The sequence below is a fragment of the Pseudopipra pipra genome, unplaced genomic scaffold (genome assembly GCF_036250125.1).
Source record: "Pseudopipra pipra isolate bDixPip1 unplaced genomic scaffold, bDixPip1.hap1 HAP1_SCAFFOLD_274, whole genome shotgun sequence".
NCBI lineage: Eukaryota > Metazoa > Chordata > Aves > Passeriformes > Pipridae > Pseudopipra > Pseudopipra pipra.
Window position 1 is genome coordinate 29,061 of NW_026990753.1, and position 20,284 is coordinate 49,344.

General features: G+C 50.6%; 1 protein-coding gene across 1 annotated transcript; it reads right to left on the reverse strand.

Annotated features, from left to right (window-relative positions):
- Nucleotides 1-2,780: 2,780 nt before the first annotated feature.
- Nucleotides 2,781-20,053, reverse strand: LOC135408263 (vascular endothelial growth factor receptor 3-like; the record flags this gene model as incomplete). The annotated part of the gene is made up of 19 exons (XM_064643517.1): nt 2,781-6,754; nt 8,125-8,210; nt 8,984-9,104; nt 9,717-9,856; nt 10,782-10,887; nt 11,366-11,465; nt 11,827-11,938; nt 12,244-12,366; nt 12,713-12,807; nt 13,378-13,525; nt 13,740-13,828; nt 14,065-14,178; nt 15,579-15,683; nt 16,498-16,633; nt 16,938-17,044; nt 17,306-17,437; nt 18,096-18,242; nt 18,483-18,842; nt 19,885-20,053. Coding segments are annotated over 19 exons (2,598 nt in total), but the record flags the coding sequence as incomplete, so codon positions are not given.
- Nucleotides 20,054-20,284: the final 231 nt, after the last annotated feature.

Sequence of the window (20,284 nt, forward strand, 5' to 3'; positions counted from 1 at the left end):
GCCCTGAAAGGGCTCTCAGGGCAGGAGCAGCACAGCCTGTGTGTCAGGATTGGGTCACTCCTGCCCAATTTCGAGTTACTTGCTTCTGATGTACGAAAATGGGAAATTGTACAAACACTCAAACGTTGTTAATAAGTACTAATCCCATGAAATACTGTAAAACAGGGCTCGATAAATTATTCTCTTTAACTAACTTAGTTTTAAGGATTTCGGCCTATTTGGAGATGTAACATAATAATGTAATTGCCTTCTTGTATTTTGAAAGGCAAACTACCTGAAAATTAGTTATGGCAAAGAGGACAACTACTGCAGGACTGTGAGTTAGGATATTTTCTGTTTCTGAACAAATAGCTGTCCTGCTGTTCTTTTGAGATATGGTCTCCTCGGTGACTTCCCCAGCTGCTCAGGGAGTCCCTCAGATAAGCCTGGTGTTTGGCCTGTGCATCTTATTGAACAGTTTTCTTCTGGAAGGTTTTGTAGTTTATCCATTTGTGATGCACTTGGTCACATGTGTACAAGATAACACCATCGAAGCACAGTCTATTTATTTCGCTGAGATGCAAGTAGTGGGTCTAATCCTGCCCTTGGGGAGACCTGTTCCATTCCCAAGGAAAGCAGCAGGCCGGCAAACCTGAATCTCAGAGCAGAATGGATCTGTGGGCTCTGCTAAAGGCATGTGTGCTTCTGTAAAATCCTCTGAGAAGCTGTTTTTGCAAAGCTCTATAGAAATGTCAATACAATCCAGGAAATGTTTCTGAAGCAGCAGCCGAATGTTCTGCTTACATTTTTTTTAAATTTAATTTTGCTCTTCTTGGTAAATGCTGGGTGAGGAACTACACGCCATCAATGGCCTTCTCATTTCACCCAAACTTTCACCCCAGCCAGAGGGCAAGAGTTGTGTCAGACACACTGATACTGCACTGGGCAGAACATGTTTTGGAGCTGTTCTTGCTTTGATTTCTCAGCATTAAGAGCTCTGCATCATTCTGATGCAAAGTCATGTGCTTTATTGCCGAAATGTCCTCAGAAGGGGCCAGGGAGTCCTGGGAGCCTGAAGGATTCTTCACTATTACTGCACTGACCTTTGGAGAAGGACCTCAGAGCACTTTTGAAAAGCACTGATGAAACATTTGTTGGCCGTGTTAGCAGGAAAACAAGGGGCCAAGCCAGCAAATTCCCAGTTCTCTTCGCTAAGCACAACAAGCATCTGCTTTTTATTTTGCTCTGTCTGGTTCCCTGTGGGCTGTGTTTCTGCTGGGGAGACATGGTCTGCCATGCTCCAGTCCCTGTGGGAGGGCTTCCTGCTTGGTTCCATCCCCATCTCCATCCCTCCTCACGCAGCTGGGAGGCTGCTCAGTGCCATTTGCAGGGCCACGAGTGCTTGGCTGCTCCTTGGCTGCCTCCCAGGCCATCCATAGGATGTCCAGAGGCTGGGAGGCGGGAGAGGAGCAGACAAGCACTGATGGCTCCAGAAGAGAAGCCTCAGGAGAGGAGCAGCCTAGCAATGCGTGAGGATGCGCAAACCTGGGATATTTCATGAGCAGAGCAGGTTCAATCTCCTCGTTCCCCAGAGGGACAGGTCCCTGGATGGGGAGGGGAGAGGCAGAAGGTCCTTTTGGCTGCTTTCACCCCATGGTGGAGCTGGATGAAGGGATGGCAGTGGAGAGGCTGGAGCAGAGAAGCTCACCCCCATCACCTCAGCCGTGCCTCTGCCACCGGCCGCTCCTCACGGGACGTTATTTTAGGGAGACAAATGGCACCGACGCCTTCACAGGCCACCCCAGGGCTGAGGAGAGAGCTGTGACTGAGCGTTCCTTCCAGCCCACGGTGATATCTTACGGGAAATGGTCATGATTCCATTAATATCCCCTCCGGCAGCGAACACCTCCCTCACAGCCGCCCTTGGCTGCGCTCCCGGCTGTGACAGGCCACGCACCGCCCGCCATCTTCCCTCCCGCGCGGGGCCCGCGCCCGCCGCCGGGGACAGGGCGCCACCTGCAGGCCGCCGGCGGCACCGCGAGGGGCGGCAACGGCACCGGGGGCGGGGGCGAAGGGGGGCCGGTCCCGAGGAGAAGGGGGTCCCGGGGGGGTGTTGATGTTTGGAGCAGAAGCAGGGTCCGGGGAGCCGGTGCCCTGAGGAGGAGGGGGTCCAGGGGGAGTCGGTGCTCAGAGAAGGAGGATCCGGGGGGTCGGTCCTGAGGAGAAGGGGGTCCAGAGGAGTTTGGTGCCCTGGCGAGAAAGGGGGGTCCGGGAGGGGTCGGTACTCTGACAAGGGGGGTCCAGGGGTTTCTGGGCCCCCCAGCGTGGTGAAGGAGGGCGGGAGGGTCCATGGGGGCCAGAGGGTCCCAGACCCCCAGGGCTGAGGCGACAGGGAAGGGTCACGGATCCGAGGCTCAGGGCTGGGTGCTGGGTGCTGGGTGGTGAGTGCTGGATGGTGAGTGCTGGGTGCTAAGTGCTGAGTGCTGGGTGCTGGATGGTGAGTGCTGGGTGCTGGGTGCTGAGTGCTGAGTGGTGAAAGCTGAGTGCTGGTGCTGAGTGCTGTGCTGCTGGCTCCTGCCACCGAGCTAGGCCAAAGCGTATCCGGCTTCACCATGAGAAAAGACGGAGTTTCCTCCTGGATGGAAACACCACAAAGGCCAGCTGTTTCCGAGAGGATGCGGGGAAATACAAACGGGCGCAAAAGTAAAAATAATAAACCCCCAAATGTGCTGATGGCTTGACCAGGGCTGGGCTGCCCAGGGCTGCGGGGGCAGTGGTGGCCCCAGGAACCAGAGAGCAGCTGCCAGTTATGACTTTATTCATTTTCACATTTAGATATTACAACAAAACTCTTAATGACAAAGGATAACAAGTACTATAGGAGGAGAGGAAAGGAAGCAGTGTTCTAACTGATTTGATATATAACTGTGAACTTCCAGAGAGGAGACTCAACGTGAGTTATAAACACTCACATATGCTCACTGGTAGGAAAACTCACGTGCAAACACCCACACACTCACACATAACACACTCACATACACACAGACCACGCTTTGTACTCGCACATAACCCATGTTGTAACCTACTTGCTTCGAAGGCAGCCAACTGAAACACTGAATGCTGCTGGAGCAACAACAGGTACCAGGTTAAAATATTGCAATATAAATGAAGTGTTACTTGATACACAGGTTTTTCTTCAGAGACCCACATGTATTCGCAAGTAGGGGACCCAACATTTTGTTTTCAGGAGGGAGGAATGTCCTCAACACCAACATTTTGTAAGAAAAAATGAGGCTGAGCATAGAGCGGAAACAGTCATTTTAAAGGAAGGTGGTGATGATGATAAATAGCTTAGCTTCAGTGTTGAGTTCCAGTAAAAAGCCCAAACAAAACAAAACAAAACAAAACAGAGAGTGCATTGTGAACAAGCAGGCACAATTACCGAGCCCTGGGTTTTAAAAGTTGAAATACTCCCTTGTTGCTGTGGAAAGACAGAAAACACTGTTGTCTCACATCTTAAAACCAAAACAGACCAGCTTCACTTCATGCTCATGCTTATCTGGAGACTGTAAAAATAAAAAGCCAGAAATAATGCAAGAGAGTGGGAAGGGTTATCAGGTTTGTACATCTAATTTTAGTATACTTTTAGAGAGCAAAAGTACAATTGTCTCAACAGCTCTCCAATATCCCACACTACAGTTCTTCATCACAGGAGTGTCTGAAGAGGAGCCAGCATTTGCTCCTATCAAGCTGCATTGTTCATGCAGCACTGTTGACACAGATACAATAGGATCTGATTCAATCCCCACCCATCAAGATGGTGTGAGACAGAGAAAATAAACTTCTGTGGATTTGAATGTTCAAAAATCAGATGTCACACCAGCGCTTTCCCCAGGGTGAAATAGGGGATCGTTAACAATGGCTCTAATGAAGTAACCCTTCTCCACAAAGATGCTTGTGAGCAATTTACAGCTAAACCTAGAGACAAAGTGCAGCTGTCCTGGCCGGATGGCCACACTGACAACAAGCCTGGGCGCTCAGATGCCTCTGTCCCCTTTCTGCTGAGTAATTCTGCTGCTGTCCTGCAAGCTGGGCTTTGCTAGTACGTATCTATCCCTCACATATGGACAAGGACTTGCAGCTACTTTGGAATCCTGTTTTTCAACTATTATTTTCTTTGTAGTCCTCTTTCTTGGGCCATCTCTCAGATGGGACTGTGTTTCCAGGCAGAGAACTCTTGTGGAGCACTGGAAACAAGAGAGCCTGGGCACATCATCCAGTGAGCAGCCTGAATTTAGCTCAGCCCGCTGCCTTCTACCCATGTGAATGCCAGTGGAGACCTCCAGCAGCACAGGGCACTTGCAACCTTCCTTCTGCCAAGGGAACCACCAGTTCGAAAACCAGGGCAAGATGAGGGCAGAAGAATTTGGTCTGGCCTACGCCCCGTTGGCTGTCCTGCTTCCTTGGCCTGGCTCTCCAGCATCTCCTGCCAGAGGATTCTTACTGAGTCACAACAATTACTTAGAGATGCTTAAATTCCTGGCAACTTCAGGGGACACCAGTAGAAGTCAGGGAATTCATTGTCACATGCGGTTTTCAATTCCACATCTTGAGCCAGTTTGGCTCAAGCTGGTCCACTTTTGTGCCTCTTTTTTGCCATGGAAATCGCAGCCATGTCATCCTGCTGACACAAAAAGGGAGGGGAACTGCGTGCTGCACAGGCTTAGAGAATCTGAATGACAGGCGTGCTTTTCCCATGTGCTAAATAAATCTCCCCATTACACTTGTGCAGAGAACTATAATTAAGACTTGGCAACATCATCCGTAAGGACTCTCAGGGCTTACGTCGGGAAACGCGCAAAACCCTCTGCTGGAAAAGAAATACAGTTTGGGAAAGCTGTACATCTGACAGGAAACACAGTTTTAAAAGTCCAAAGCCTTGGCTCTGTGACAGAGGTATGGCCTGCAAGCAGAAACTCCCTGGTGCTGAGATGCCCTGGTGCACAGAGCTCTGCCAGCCATAGGCATGTGGGAGAAGAGATGATGATAAGCTGTTCAGACAAGCCTCTTCACCCAGACTCCTGTGGCGGTGATGTAACCATGCTCTGTGGCTGAGCTCTTGGATTGGGAGCAGGATGGAAAGAAGTAGGTGGGAAGTGGTGAGGCAGCAGCACAGAAATCTAGAGAGGGGCTGTGGAGGTTCCTCAGAGCTCTGAATTCACATGGTATCTTTTAGAAACAAAAGGCCCAAGTGATGAGTTGTTTCCTCAGCAAACATGTTCCTTAATCCCCCAGAGACAGGTATGCTGGCAGCTCTGCAACAGAAACTGGAGAGGAGCTCTCTGGGCAGAGAGTGCCTCCTTCGAATCAGGGAATTTGGGCAACAGGAAAGGTCGTGGTGCAGAACTGTTCACCCAGGAGAATCAGGGCTTGAGCCTTGGCCAGGTGCTCAGTGATGCCAACACACAAGGGGATGCAACCCAGGCACCTCATTGCTGGAGCTCTGTTCCTTCCATTGTTTCCAAAACGCTTGCAGCAGCTTGAAAATAAACATTTCACTCCCTACCCCTTTGATCCTTTTCCTCCCAGTAAACAGCCCATTTTCACTCTGTGTTTGGAAGACAGATGAAATTAACCCAGCTTTGCTTTAATTTCTCACTCGAGCAACAAATGATCTCAGCGCTGCTCTGGGAGAAGGGGAAGGCGAGAGCAGCAGACCTGTGAGTAACCTGCTCCCACCACAGATCATAAAAACCCTGTTTTGCAGAGGACCTGCAAAAAGAGTTGCTATTTATCTCACTGTGGGAGCACTTTAGCCATCAGCTGATGACCTGCTCAGCACTAGCTGTGTTGAGATGGCTAAAATAACCTTGGTGATAAGGTGGATTGGCAGGCTTCCCCCCAGCAGAGATGAGAGGGGTGTGAGTGTTGCTTGCAGAGGAGATGGAGAGGCTGGCACCTACTCAGAATGAGCAGCATGCACGAGCATTTACAAAGATCCCTTGGGATCTCTCAGTACACCTCTTTAAAATGTCCTGCTCTTGCTGCTAATACCACAAGGGATTTCGTCCTTTTGATTCTGCTCTGCAGCTCAGCAGCTGACATCATGAGGAGGGGAGGAGGAAGCAATCCAAGGAAAAACATTCAGGCTGCACACCAGGAAGAAACTTGAGACTAAGACAGATCTATTTATATCTGACCTGAAATGGGCTTTCTGAATGGGAAGCTGATCTGAGTGGAGGCTGGATGGCAGGCAGAAGGTGCCGTAGTGCTGAATACAGGCACCCACTCGCCGGCAGAACGCATCTGTCCGAGCCGCAGGGAGAAAGGAAACACGAGGAACCAGGGAGGTGCTCTCTGTAGTCCTGGCACGGGGAAGCTGCAGCTGGAGGTGCTGTATGAGCCATCGTGCTGTGGTTCCGAGGACATCAGTGTTCCCCATCCATTTGGGGTAGGTTCCCTGTTGGGTTTGGGCATAGATTGAAGGAGAAGCTCTGAGTGACCCTGATGACGTGCCTGGAAGGTAAGAGGGGACGCCTTGGCAAGCGCCTCCAGGGCCTGGTGCCATTAGTACTGCTCGGAGAAGAAGGAAGCGTGGAGAGTGGGGGGACTGGCCCCCTCTCCAGGCGGGGTGCAGCTGCCGTCCTCAGAGTGTTCTGACAGCTCCCCGTATTCACTGTTGTAAAAAGTCTGGCCTCCGACTTGGGACCCGTACGACGGTCGACATCTGCCCCGCAGGTCTGACTGTTCCCCTGTTCGACTGGGCCCTTTACTGCTGTGAGGGAGAGAGACACAGGGAATCAATCTGGGCACTCCTAGAAAGCCTCTGTCCTGCTTAGAGACATCCCAGCTTCAGGAAATCTCATCTGCTAATGCACGGGTCAGAGACAGGGTCAGGAATAGACTTATACCTCCATTTCAAAGCACGAAGCCAGGCCTTGCTCTAAATCTAAGCACAGCCTGCATGTTTTGTGAAAAATCTGCACATAACCTGGTGACAGAGTTACTTCAGCTCTTCTAGTTACCTTTGGGATACCTGCCAGATACAGGGAAGGGCTGGGGCCCCAATGAGCAGGGAGCGACAAGAGACATTGCCTCAATCGCTTCTAGACCTGGCAAGAATAACAGAAACTGGTACAAACCAACAGCCAGGATGGGGTAAAGGAAATGAAGGAAGATGATGAAGATGATGTGGGAGGAAATTGGCAGCCCCATCTCAGCACCTACCAATACCAAGTGGCTGGCAGGAAGCCACAAGGGCAAGGGCAGGGACACATTCAAGGAAAGGTTTAAGGGCAGTGTTTTCCAGGAGACAGGACACCAGGTGTAGGAGACAACAGGAACATGCCTTAGGGAAAAGAGGAAAAGGACAAGAAGTAGGAGACAGCTTGATACAACAGCAGAGAGGCCACAGGTTTGTGGCTAAGAAAAAAGACAATGACCAGTCTGATCTGATGTTGGGAGGTAGAGGAGGTGAGGAAGAAGCTTGGGACTGGCCTCATCTACACATGAGCTGACATGGCTTGCTCAACAAACTGTCACCAAGACAAGGTCCCAGCCTGCTCTGGCACCAGGCAGAGATAAACTAGACAGGTTCTCACCCACTTTCCAAGCCTGGGACAAGGACATAGCCATTCATAACCTCCTCAGCCCTGGGAGTGCCAGCTCAACCTGCCGGGTTCTGTATCGGCATGTGGGAAGTCCTAAGGCCTGTACCATCCCTTCACCACCACATCAGGGCCCTGAACCCCGTGGGTCAGGGCTGAGGGAGGGAGGGAGGTGGCAGCCACATAGTTTCTGTCCATCCCACCTGCCACTGCTTGTACAAGCCCCGACACATTTCACCAGAAAATGCCAATAAACATTAACAGTTTCATTAACACCATCACTCCACTGTGCCTCATTATTTTAACAGACATATTCTTATTGATGGGCACAGCTTAAATTTTTAAACCCTAGGAAGCAGCAGGCATGTCTGTTCTTTGTGTGTTTTGCCTCTCATTAATGAGTGCATGGACTTATCTGGCTCAGGGCCCACAGCTGAGGGCTCCAAGCAGTACAGCCTATGGGGAGACACCAAAGCTGCCTCCTGGTCTCACTGCATTTGGCAGCAGGGAGGTCTGAGTGGCTAGACTTAAGGAGTACCTGAATCCACCTTCTTTTCTGTGTCGGTTTTCTATCCTCTCAAATTCCTCAGATGCCAGAACCATCCCACTGTCTGTCTGATTGTCCTGGAAGGAAGCAACAGGAGTTATCAGTAACATCCCTGTCGACTGATCAGAGTGGGAAGGGAGGAGAAATAATTCAGAAAATGAGATTGTGTGTATGTGTGATGGGGAAAAAGAGGTAGGGACACTTTACCAGCATTCTGCATCTGATTTTCTTAGGTACCTTCCTAAAAGCAGCATATAAAAAGGTAGGATTTCTGTGTGCAGTTCAGTGTCACTTTTGGGGAAAAAAGGGAGTGCCCCCTGTTTGGAAGGTGTATTACCATCCAGTGTATGAGAGGTGAGGTTTTCCTCTGAGACTAAAGGTATGACCAAAGTTTTTCCACTACAGGAGATGTAAGTGCCAGTCCAGTTCAGAGAGACCAGAGGCGTCCACACTGCACAGTGCCATGTGGGTCAAGATGCGGGGGGTGCAGGCAAGCACTCTGGGTTTACCTAGTCCTGGCTGGATTTCAGTGTGCTTAACCAGGCTATGTTCACAGATTTGAGAAGGGTGAAGAGCAGGCTCTTCTCTGAGGTCCTTTATAGTCCCCTTGTTCGCAGATCTATCCTCCCCATTTCCCACTCAGGCAGTGTGAGCTGTGCTGCAGAGAAACCCCTGTGTGCCAGGTGGAGAAAGGAATGTGCACAGGACTTGATGAACTTCACAGGAATGACACAGACAGACTAACATGAGATAGGACTGATCTTCCTTCCACAGTCTTAACAGTAAAGTTGTCAGAAAACAGCTGAACATTTCTTTGCCCCCCTCTCAACTCCACCCAGATGCTGCTCACCGGGTGTGCCTTGTACATTGTGTGTGTCATGGGAAACTCTTCAAATGTCTTTATCCTGGATGGGCATCTGATCTGATTTCCTCCCGTCAAACAACCAGGGAACGAGACACAGTTGTAGTATCTGTAGGCAGAAGCACAGTGTGTTCAGTAAAGCCAGCATTCAATGTCCTAAATGAGCAGGACCTGAACCCAACATCCTCACTGTGCAACCAAAGTATGCAGGGAGGTGGATGACCCAAATGGTGGATTTTGGGAAGGTAATGGGGTCACCTTAGGCCCCTTCATCCCATATTACTTCTGCTGTGGGGGAGCACCCAGACTTCCCAATTGAATCAGGCCCTAATGACCTCTCCACTTGAGGTAAGCAGAAAATCATCATATAGATCCCAGGCATCACATTATCACAGCTCTCCAGAGAGAAGAGGCTTAGGCCTTGTTGTTTGGGTTTGTTAGCAACAGATAGGATGAAATTCCTTACATGGTCTTTTGGCAGCATAGCTGGAGTCAGAAGAAGGAATGTCATAGGCTTACACATTAAGGGCTCTTTCTCATTATCGAAATCAAGTCATTTTGCTTTTATAAGCAAGATGCTATAGCCTAAATGCTTGGATCACATCTTATCACCTGGGATTTTTCCAGCATCTGGGTTCTCCCTCTATCCTTCAGGGTTCCTTACAGCTCAGGCTGCTGGCTGCCTGCTGGGCACTCTCTACCCTTTTCAGAGGGAATTCACCTTGCTGCTAGGCTGTGGCAGCGTATCCTCATGTCGAAGTCCTCTTCATCTGAGTTTTGCTGGGCAGAGGAAGGCACCTGGGAGAACCCATCATCTTCTGAGCTGTGAGAGTCGTTCAGCGGGATGTAATCCTTCCCTTCCTGGTAGGAAGAACAGTGAGTGGCCTTGCAAGAAGGGGAAGGCTTTCCCACAAGAAAGAGTTTCACAAGCAGAAACTGTCAGAGCTGGGAAGGAAAATTTCTGGTTTGTGTATTTTCTTTCTCTGGGACAAAATATCTGGCTGGAGATTTCTGTGCCCTTTGCATAAGTAGCTGTGAATGATGCATGGAGGTGTGTGAGCAGGAAAACAACCACAGTTCTCCGCCTTACATGGACAGAGCATTGTGCTCCAGGGCAACTGTGGCTTAGTCACTGTGGCTTAGTCATGCATGTGAGGGGAACCAGTGCTGAAAGGTTAAAGTCAGGGACGTCAGGATGAGACAGTACTCAAGCATTTAGCTATCAGCTTCTGAAAGGGAACGTCAAGAAAAAGTTAAAAGAGCTGTAAGCTCGTCGTAGTTAGATGTCCTGTTGAGCTACTGCATGGAAGTGATTAGCAACAGTTTCAAAGAAAACTGTATAGCTGGCTGCTGTAACGTAACAGTTGTTTTGTTCACATGGCCCTGACATTTCAATCTGAGGGCAGAGTTTCAGAAACCCTGGTCAAGTTCTGGTTTTCATTATGCAGGCGTGTGGGAAGCAGAAGTACCAGGGCCTTGACTCAGCTGAGGAATTTCAAATAATCATCTGGGGATTAGGACGGAAATACTGGAATGACGACTAAGAGGGCATCCGCCCTGCAAGGAGTGGAGTTATATGAGGATGCAGCTAGAGGGCTGTCACAGAAATGAGTTCTCCAACAGCTCTGGGAAACAGATCTCTGATCCAGGTATCCCTGTGTTATTGGTTGGCCTATGCAAAGATACTGCATTGACCACAGAATCAGCAGAGGGCACAGCGAGAGAGATAGAAATGGGAGAAGAAAGAGCTGTCCGAAGCTGAGCAGGGACACAGAGAGGTTTTCACCTGCTGGACGTTTTCCTGAAGAAGGTTCCCCAGTATCTCCACAAGGTCGGAGAAAGTCGGTCTCTCCTTGGGATCACCGTGCCAGCAGCTTAGCATTATACGGTAGCTGCAAGAAGAGATGCTGGTTTTATGCAACAGAAACCCCCTCCTACCTCTCTCCACAGGTCCTACCCACATGGTTCCCACAGTAGCTTCACTGTGAGGGAAAGCTTGGCACCCCCAGCACACTGGCCAGGTGGACTTGCTGGAAGGGTGTTGGTTTGTTATGCACTGAATATAAGAGGGCACGAGGAGCTGATTCAGGCACCTCTGGTACCCTTTGGAGCAGAAAAGCACATTGCCCACTTACAGACTCATCCCAGCATGCAAAGGTACCTAGAGAGCTCCAATTCTAACCTATCTGGCTTGCTCTCCAGGCAGCTGACTAGAGTGAAGGATGTGTTGGCCCATTCCCCACTCTGTCTGAAAGGTCTGCATCCCACAGAGGGGCTTGTCTTGCCCTAGGCTGGGATCTGGAAAGTTTCTGCCTTTGCACAGAGGGCTCTGCTCTGACCAGTGTGGGATCCATGAGGTTTCTGACTCACATTTCTGCCGTGGCGTACTCTGGGGCTCTCATCCTGGTACCGTCTTTGAGCCTCTGGCAGAACTCCTCGTTGATTTGGACTCCAGGATATGGAGATGCCCCTAAAGAAAGTTCAGAGAAGGGTGGGAACATGAAATGTACCCTCAGAAACCAGTCCTCTGAGACTGCCAAAATACCGGGAGATGTGGTCATTTCTCATACACAGCCCAAGTTCTTGGTGCTGCCCGAATCAGGCTTCTCTGTCTTGGTATGCAGAGGCCACCTCTGAACGCCTGCATTCCCATCACTCTGTTCATAGGTGGATATGGCCTCCATATTTTTTTTGCCTACATTGGTGTCACTTCCCATAAGTCCTTAGATGTGCTTCAGAATGTCAAGGCCTCCTGCACAGACTCACCCACCAAACTACTACGTGGGTAGAGATGTTTCCCTCAGCAGCATGATATCCTCATTAGCACTCACCTAGTGAGAAGATTTCCCAGAGGAGGACCCCAAAGGACCAGACATCACTCTGTGTAGTGTAAACCTTGTCAAAGATGCTTTCTGGAGCCATCCACTTCAGTGGGAGACGGGCCTGCAGGAGGAAGAAGCGAGGCACAAGCATTTAGTCAGGCACGTGAAGTAGGACAGCCCTTCTTGTTGCAAAGGGATGAAAGGGATGAAAGGAAATCAGAGCTGATAGCCTTGCTCCTCTCTCCGTGGAGGGATGGAGGTTTGGTTAGGTCAGAGAGGGATGGAGACACTGGTGGAGGAGGACAGGACATCTGTCATCGGGCAAATGGCTTCTGGTCCCAGCCACGCAAGTGGTTCCACTCCTCCTTTCTCATCTTTTTGTCAAAGGGGCCTAATCTGTTGAGGGTTTGAGAAGATGGCACTCACACTGCCTTTCCTGACATAGTCAGGGTCCTTGTAGATGTCTCGGGCCAGGCCGAAGTCACAGATCTTTACCACGTTGTTCTCTGACAGCAGGATATTGCGAGCTGCCAGGTCTCTGTGGATGCACTGAGGGCACACAAAGAGGATGGGGCAAAATCAGAGGGATAGGAACAACAATCAGAAAGTGCAGAGCACCTCCCTCCCCCCGTGAGCCTGAGCTGTAATGGGGAAATGGTGGAAGTGGGCAGGAGATAAAGATAAAAATTTCAGAAGGGGATGGTTAAGGAGAGGTTGAAATACAGGAGGGCTAATTTCCCATCTTTGTGTACACATGACTACCTCAGATTTCTTGAGAAGTGTGAGGTAGATCACGGAATCTCTCCGTGTGTCACCTGTAAAGCAGCTGTAAGCAGGTCTTCTCTCATCAGGCACACACAAAAGATCAGGTGAGCAAAGAAAAGGGTGAACTCACCTTTCGAGATGCCAGGAACTCCATGCCACGTGCTACCTGGAAGCTGTAGCAAATCAGGTCTTCCATTGTCAAGGGACTTTGCCACAAGTCATCCACTATCCAGGAGTACAAGAAAATGATTAGACAGTGAGCAATCTGTTGTCCTGCTTGCCTCTCTCCAGGACTCGTGGGGTACAGCCAGTCTCTCAGTGAGATACAGCTAGTTCTCAGTGGTAACTGGAGTAATCAGCTCCCCTCTAAGATTTTCTGCTTAGGTGGCAGGAGACACACGGCAGGAACCTGCTCAAGTGTGAGGAGAATGAGTCCAGCCTCCAGCACATGTCAGTCAGACAGAGTTGTGGGGAACAGGACTGGAACAGACTTTGAAGGTCAGCTCATCATTCCTGTCCTAGGGAGGACCCACTGAGATCCCCCTCAATTCTCCTTTTTTTAGGCTAAAAAACCCCAAAGGAATTTAATACTCTCTTTTGGGTTTATAGAGTCTATTACAAGAGACAAGAGATGATGTCACAGCCCTGTTCAGGGAATCGCCGTGCAACAGTGATCAGCTCCAAGGCTGAGTCCCAGCTCTCCACTGATATTCCCTACCCATTGCCCAAACTAGCCAAGTCTGCCATTTTTTTGGTGGCCCAGGTGAGGAGCTGCTGCCAAGGCTGGAGCATTACCTTCCTGGATGGGGTGTGCTGTCTGGCTCTTGTGCATGAGGAAGCGGTGGAAGATGGCGCTGTCGCTGGTCCCGGAGCGGCTCCTCCTGTCTGCTCTCACGGCCTCCACGATGGACTGCACCTGGATACGCAGCCTGGGAGACTTCTCCTGGCAAGGGGACCACATCAAAACCCTCAGCAGGCAACACACATTGTAACCCCTGCACCCACGCTCTGCACAGTCTTTTCCTGTTCTTAAATCGATCTTCCATTGCAGAAAGGACAGAGGGTGTCTTTGTCACACTGTCAGATCATGCATCAGGCTGCACATCTTCCTTCCCTAGACATGGGATAGGTCCCTAGGGGCAAAGGAAGCTACTTACCCTGTAAGGACTGAATCCTTCCCTCTTGGTCCGCAGGTAGTTGGAGAGGTTGCCATATTTGCAGAACTCAACAATAACCATGAGTGGACCTGGTGAGAAGACACCAGGGGTCAGGGCAAGAGGTAAGGGCTTGAGCTGGTCAGAATTTACCCCCACTCATGTTATGTGCAGTCCCACTGAGCTGTGACATCTGCCCTAAGTGCACACAAACACACTGATAACCTCCTCACACGTCCCTGTGATCACACATGTGGCCAGCAAAAAGGGCATGGGACAAGCACTTATCTCTGGGAGCAGGCACAGCCTGTTGCCCTGGGATACTTACCATTGGGTTTGGTACAGGCACCCAGCAAATTCACCACGTTGAGGTGATTCCCGATGTGAATGAGGATCTTCAGCTCTGACATCAGTGCCTTGTGCTCGCTCGCGGTAGCTCCCTCTGGAAACACACAGACCATGTCATGATGCCTCCTCACAGCTTTTCACTCCCCCTCACCACCCTCCTCTTAGCAGCATGTTAATATGGGTCTTGCTGAGGAGACTCTGCCCTCAAAGCCTCGGTACATTTTGTTACTGTGTGTTCCCACATGAAATGTCAAGCCTTGTCTGGAGATCCCAGGATCCCTGCTGTAACATGTACGATGCTCTCTGCAGGTGCAGGGACCCAGGGCAAAGGACAACACAATCTGTGCCCAACAGATTTTTCCTTGTGATAGTTGTGCAGCGAAAAAGATCACTTGAGGCTTACATACAGATGCACCCGTTTGAATCTCTGCCCTTTCGGCCTCCAAACAGAAATAACGAGCCATAAAACAATTAGGAACAAAAGACATCTGATTCTTTTTATCACAATTGAAGATAGGAGCTGTCTCAACTCAAACTCAGATATCTTTTTATGATTCCAATAGCAAGCACAGTGTCATGCCCCTGCCATCTCTCTGTACTTCATCTTCTCTCAAGCGCCAAATTCACATCAATTCTTGACCCTCTGTTTTACCCTCAGGGTGTGTTCTCTGGTTTTGTGTGCCTTTTCATACTTCTCACTTCCCCATATGCATTTTGTCTTAGTTGAGAGTTTGTAAATTTAGCCTGAGATACAGAAGCATCCTCTTGAGCTGTAGCTGATGGGCCAGGTGAGAGCCATGCCTCAAAGGACTGTAAAGCAATCTTGCATGACAGGCTTCCCCCTGCATTGCTGTGCAGAGCATCTGTACACTTGCAGTGGTAAGTAGTGCTCAGATGAGCCATGACTTGGTTTCCACATACAGCCCACTTTTGACCAGAGACTGCCTCAGTGTTTCATTTGGTGCCAAATTACAGAATAATGTTTTGGATGCCTGATTGAAAGAATAGCTATAAAATCTTAAAATCTCACTCTGGATTGACCAGGCTTTGGGTGCAAAGCCAATTTAGCCCTCAGAGCTGGGTAAGAGCTGCAACCTCCTTCCTTACCCAGCTCTGAATCTGTCCCATAAACACAAAATACAAGCACATTTGGAAGAAGGCAATTGGGAGCAACACTTCCTTTAGTGATCTGCCAAAGAGGGGCTTCAGATTTCTGTTTGTCCTTTGAGACAGATTTCATTCTTTGCCTTTGAAGACAGCTAAATTTCCTTGAAAGCTGAGTTCCCAAAGTCTCTACTGTCTGTACTGCCACTTGCCTCCCAGTGCAGCTGAATGGGGACAAAGCATCCATGAGAGGATGACATGAGCATCAACTGTGTTGAGGCCAAGAAGCCATTAATTAAGACAGGCATTTGCAGAGTGGACATTTCCTGGCAGGTGCTTCATTCGTTGCTGTCTACACACACTACATATTTTGCTTCACTGTCCACATACCTTTCAGCATTTTGACTGCTACGGTCTCACAGCTGTTACTTTTATTGATCCCAAATGCTGATGCTTCCACCACCTTCCCAAAGGCACCGTGACCCAGGACTTTACCTATGGACAAGGAAAGAGGCAGTGTGAAGAAAGGCAGGTGCAGAACAGGCAGAATAGAATGAAAGAAAACAAAAATCCCAACAGGAAACCACGGGAAGAAGAAAGAAAAAAATATCATAAAGGAAAAGGAAGGAATGGAACATGTGCCCTTTCAGGTGGCTGCTTGCTGTGCTGGTGAGAATAAGAGAAAGGATGATGGGAGGAACTGAGACAGAGCTGGCATGGACAAAGCAGAGGAAGGAAATGGCCCTGCAGAAGTGAGGGGCTGTTTGTTGCCCTCAAGCAACAAGTTGTTGTGTGTGGGAAAGGTAAACATGACCCCTTGCAACAGAGCAGCCAGGGCTAATGTCACTGCTCTGTGCCTCAAAGGTAGTCTGCTGCTCTTTAAACCCTGCCAGACAGAGAACGGGGGCTGCAGGTGGGTGTCAGCACGAGGACAATAAAGGATGCAGTCCTGGTGCCGAACTCGGGTACCTGCTGTGAACTGGACTGCTCTGTCCAGACTGCCACTTGGAGAATATGGGGATGTGTTTTAAAGCATGCCCAGGGGTCTTCTGGTCTCAGAGACTCCTGTGTGGGTACTTTGAAAGAGTCTGGGCTTACAGCTGGCTCAGACCTGTCCATAGTCAGAGCCAAAGAGATTTCCCAGGCACAGCTGGGCTTTAGGGACAGTCTGGGGAAGAAGATGGGAAGCCTGAGGCAGAGAGAAAGCATTAAATGCACAGAAGTGTGTAAGAAACCTGGAGGGTGAGTTTGAAGGGCTGGTGGGAAGTCCTGACCACAGCATGCAGTGGCAGGGAGGGGTCTGGCTCACCCAGGCGCAGGCGATCTCGTGGGAACTCCCACTTGCTGGAATCATAGGGCAGGTACTCGCACTGCTCCTCCAAGGGCACCTCGCCGGGGTCCATGATGATGGAGAGGTAGCCTGTCTTGATGTCTGCATGGGCAGGCTGCAGGAATTAGCCAACACAAAGGGTGAGGAGGTGCCCTCCCTGCCCTGGGTGCTGAATCCCAGAGGGGATTTGTATTCTTTGCCTGCCTTATCTTGCTACCCCCTAGCAAAGGCCATTCCCTGTCACCTCCTTTACCACTGCCCTTATGCACCCTTTCCTCGGCAGTGAGAGCACTTGAAGCTTCACTCAGTGACCTTCTTTTTTTAGTGGATGATGTCATGCAGCTCCACATCACCACAGTGGTGTTGCCCCAAGCCCTGCTATGTCACCTTCCCTGCCTGGCACAGAGACAGTCACGTACCCTTTTGATGTTGCAGAAGATGAGAATAAGGAGGATCCAGAAGAAAACAGCAATAACACCAGTCCCAATCAGGATGACAATCTCCACATTGGTTCTGTCATCAGAGCCTGTGGAATGGGAGGGAAATTGTAGCTTCAGAGATTCCCACTCTGTGACCCAGCTCAGCCATCCCTTGTGGCCTGCATCAGGTGACTGGGGATGAGTTTGCCTGAGCTAAACATGCTCTGGACTACAGAGTAGAGCACCATGCCACCAGCAAGGCCAAGGGGCTTTCACTGCCTCCCATTGTCACAGGGAAGAGGTGTGGGACCTTGCCCACAACTCTTACTCTGTCCCTTCATCCCCAGGGGAGTTGTGGCTGCTGGTACCTTCTACGGAGACGCTGGCTGAGGAGTTCACACAGCCCTTGGCATTGCAGACGCTGCACAGGTAGAGCCCAGCATCCTCCTCTCTCACCCTCTGAATGCTCAGCCTCTGGTTGAAGTCCGCCAGGTCAATCCCTGTAAGGCACAGAGGGTTGTGGTGGTCACTCACAGGGAGGGAACATTAGTATACTGGACTCACTCAGGCTCAAAATCAGGCTCCTGTTTTTTGGCTGATTCATTTTAGATGTCAGAATGAAATCACACCAGCTGGTAGAGGCTCTTCTATGGCCTGATGGCCTCAGAAATACCCTATAGAGGCTTTTGCCAGGCAATGTATGGAGGGGACAAATCCCACACCAAGCATGCTGGATAGGGACAGTGCCCAGGCAGTTCAGCTGCTGTGTCAAGTTCTGCTTCAGCTTCAGGATCTGTCCTTTTCCCTATGCAACGTGCCTGGATCCTTCCCAGGTTCCTTCCATGAGATCTGGGTTGCTCTCTGCTTAAGCAGAGATGCCAGGCACTGGGCTGAGAGTAAGAACATGAATGATTTATATCTCTCTGCTCTCCAGCTGCACGTGCACATGCACAGACAGTACTGAGCCAGGCCCTGGGGCATAGACTTGGCCAGTGAGACTGCATCAAACTGGGACAGAATTTGATTAAAACAAGTCTGGCCAATTCAGAGAACGAGTGCCTTTGCCTGGGCACAGCAACTCCCAGAACTCAGCAGTGTTCAGATCTCCAACAGCTGAACACTATGCCCTGCCTTTGATTCATCCCCAGCCCACTGTACCTGACACTTCTTCCACCAGTTTCTCGTCTTTGTACCAGCTGATTGCAGGAATGTGGTTGCCGTCCACCTTACAGCGCATCTCTATGGAGTCGCTGACATTCACCCAAATGTCTGTCAGGTTCTGCTTGAGGCGGGGGATCTCCAGGGCTGGAGGAGCAGCACAAAGAGGAGGAGGGGAAAATGGGAAACTGATTGATCAAAAGAATATCTGTGTTCCTGGGGGGCTTTGGGTCTCGGACCCCTGCTGAAGGGTGTCTTGAGAACCCAGGTGCCCTGCCTTTGCCACCTTGAGTTTAGCTTGCTTGTGTGGCTTCCCCTGGGGGAAGCTCATGGCAGCAAGAGCGCCAGCTCTCCTCTGTCACTCCCACCAGCCCTGTGGACCCTCACCCTGCACAGAGATGTATTTCTTGTGGCAGTGTTTCTCCCGGGTCTTCCTGTTCTGCACCTCACACACGTAGTCTCCCTCCTCGTTCAGGGAGATGTTGGGAATGGTGAGCAGCAAAGTGGCATCATTGGAGTGGGGCTGAAAGCGCAGTTCCCCCTGCATCTTGGTGGCATAGTGGTGGACATTCTTACAGTCCAGCACAAGGGGATTGCCCTCTTCATCGTGGAGCTTGGAGAGGTTCAGCCGATACCACTGCAGGTTCTCATAGGTGTAGTTGTCTGCATTGCAGCTCAGCTGTAGGTCCTGCCCCTCTATGGGCTCTTCTGAGGGCTGGGACTCAATCTCGAACCCGTCTGGAATGGCTTTCAGGAAGGAAATGAACATGTGAATGAGTTTTCATGGCTGAGCTGCCAGACACAATGAAACTGGCTCCTTGGGCTCAGCTCTCTGAGATCCGCCTGTCCTCAGGGTAAACAAAACCACTGCAGAGTAGAACTGTGACATGCAAACTGCTGGCAAGCACAGCTTAAGCCCAGCGAGTGTTATGGGATATTCTGAAGTCCCCGGGTCAGATTAAGATGGGGTCACAAAAGAAGCAACCTGGGGAGGTCTCAGTTGGGCTGTTACTGCTCTCAGCTCAGCTGTACCCTTTTGGTTTGCACACATGCCTGCTTTTACATGTGCAGGCAGTGACACAGCAGCCTGGACAGCTGCACGTGTGGAGATTCCTGGAGCAGCCACTGAAGATGTGCACCTGGCTCCACAACAGCTGGTGGATCTGACAGCACAGGCACTACCACGAGGGCCATGAGCCCAGCCTTCTGGGGTCTGTCCATAAGATAAGTCTCTGCTGTGCCCTTGCTGGACTCCCTGTCCCAATGGACAGGTACAGACTCCTGCCAGCACGGGGTACTGCTGACAGGAGGCTTATGCAGCCCCATATGGGCCATGACTCCAGTCCACACTGCTGGGCTCTGGCTTCTACGAACTCATCTTCCTCCCATCACCAAACTCCCGTGGGGACTCTGCCAGGGCTTCAGGCCAGCGGGACATGGCCTGGGAGTGGGTCGGGTGGTGCCACTAGAGGATGCTCTTGGACCAGGCACATCCCCAGACCAGGGAGCTGCCTGGGCCTGAGCCAGCAGTCTATCCCCAGCCCAGGACCTGCCCAGAACCTGCCAGGGCTGCTCCAGAACCTAGGCACAGGCAGCCCCGGCTCGCCCCCAGGTCTGCCTGCCAAACTCTGCCTGTGCTATCTGCTGCCAGCCCTGCTTTCCTTCTGGCTTCCCAGTCACTGTTGAAGGTCCTAACTGTGAAGGGCAGGACCCAGCAGCTCTAGGGATCTGCCTTTTCCCAGCAGAGAGCTCGGCTGGTGCAGGGAGAGGGGAGGTTTGCAGTACTCACTGGTCACGTAGAAGTAGATCAGCCGCTCATCTCGACCCACTTTATTAGAGGCAATACACTTGTACATGGCTGAGTTGTTGGCCTCCTGGATGGCCAGTTTGCTGACTGTCTGATGGGGGAAGAGAGCGTAAGGAGGAATTAGGAAGAGCAAGGGAGAAGAGAAGTAGGATCACTGCTGCTCTCTGGCAGGCAGCAAAGCCCACAGCAAGCCTAGCTCCAGGCAGCAGCTACACCTGGGAAAGGGTTATGCAAAAATAGCCCCTTATTCAATAGCCCTTTGTGCATTTCAAGCCTAAAAGTTTGCTCTAGCAACAACAACATGATTTTGTTCCCAAACTCTCCTCCTTTTTATGGAGCCCAGTCAGCATAGATGCCTCACCATGGAAGCAAAGTTCTTGCT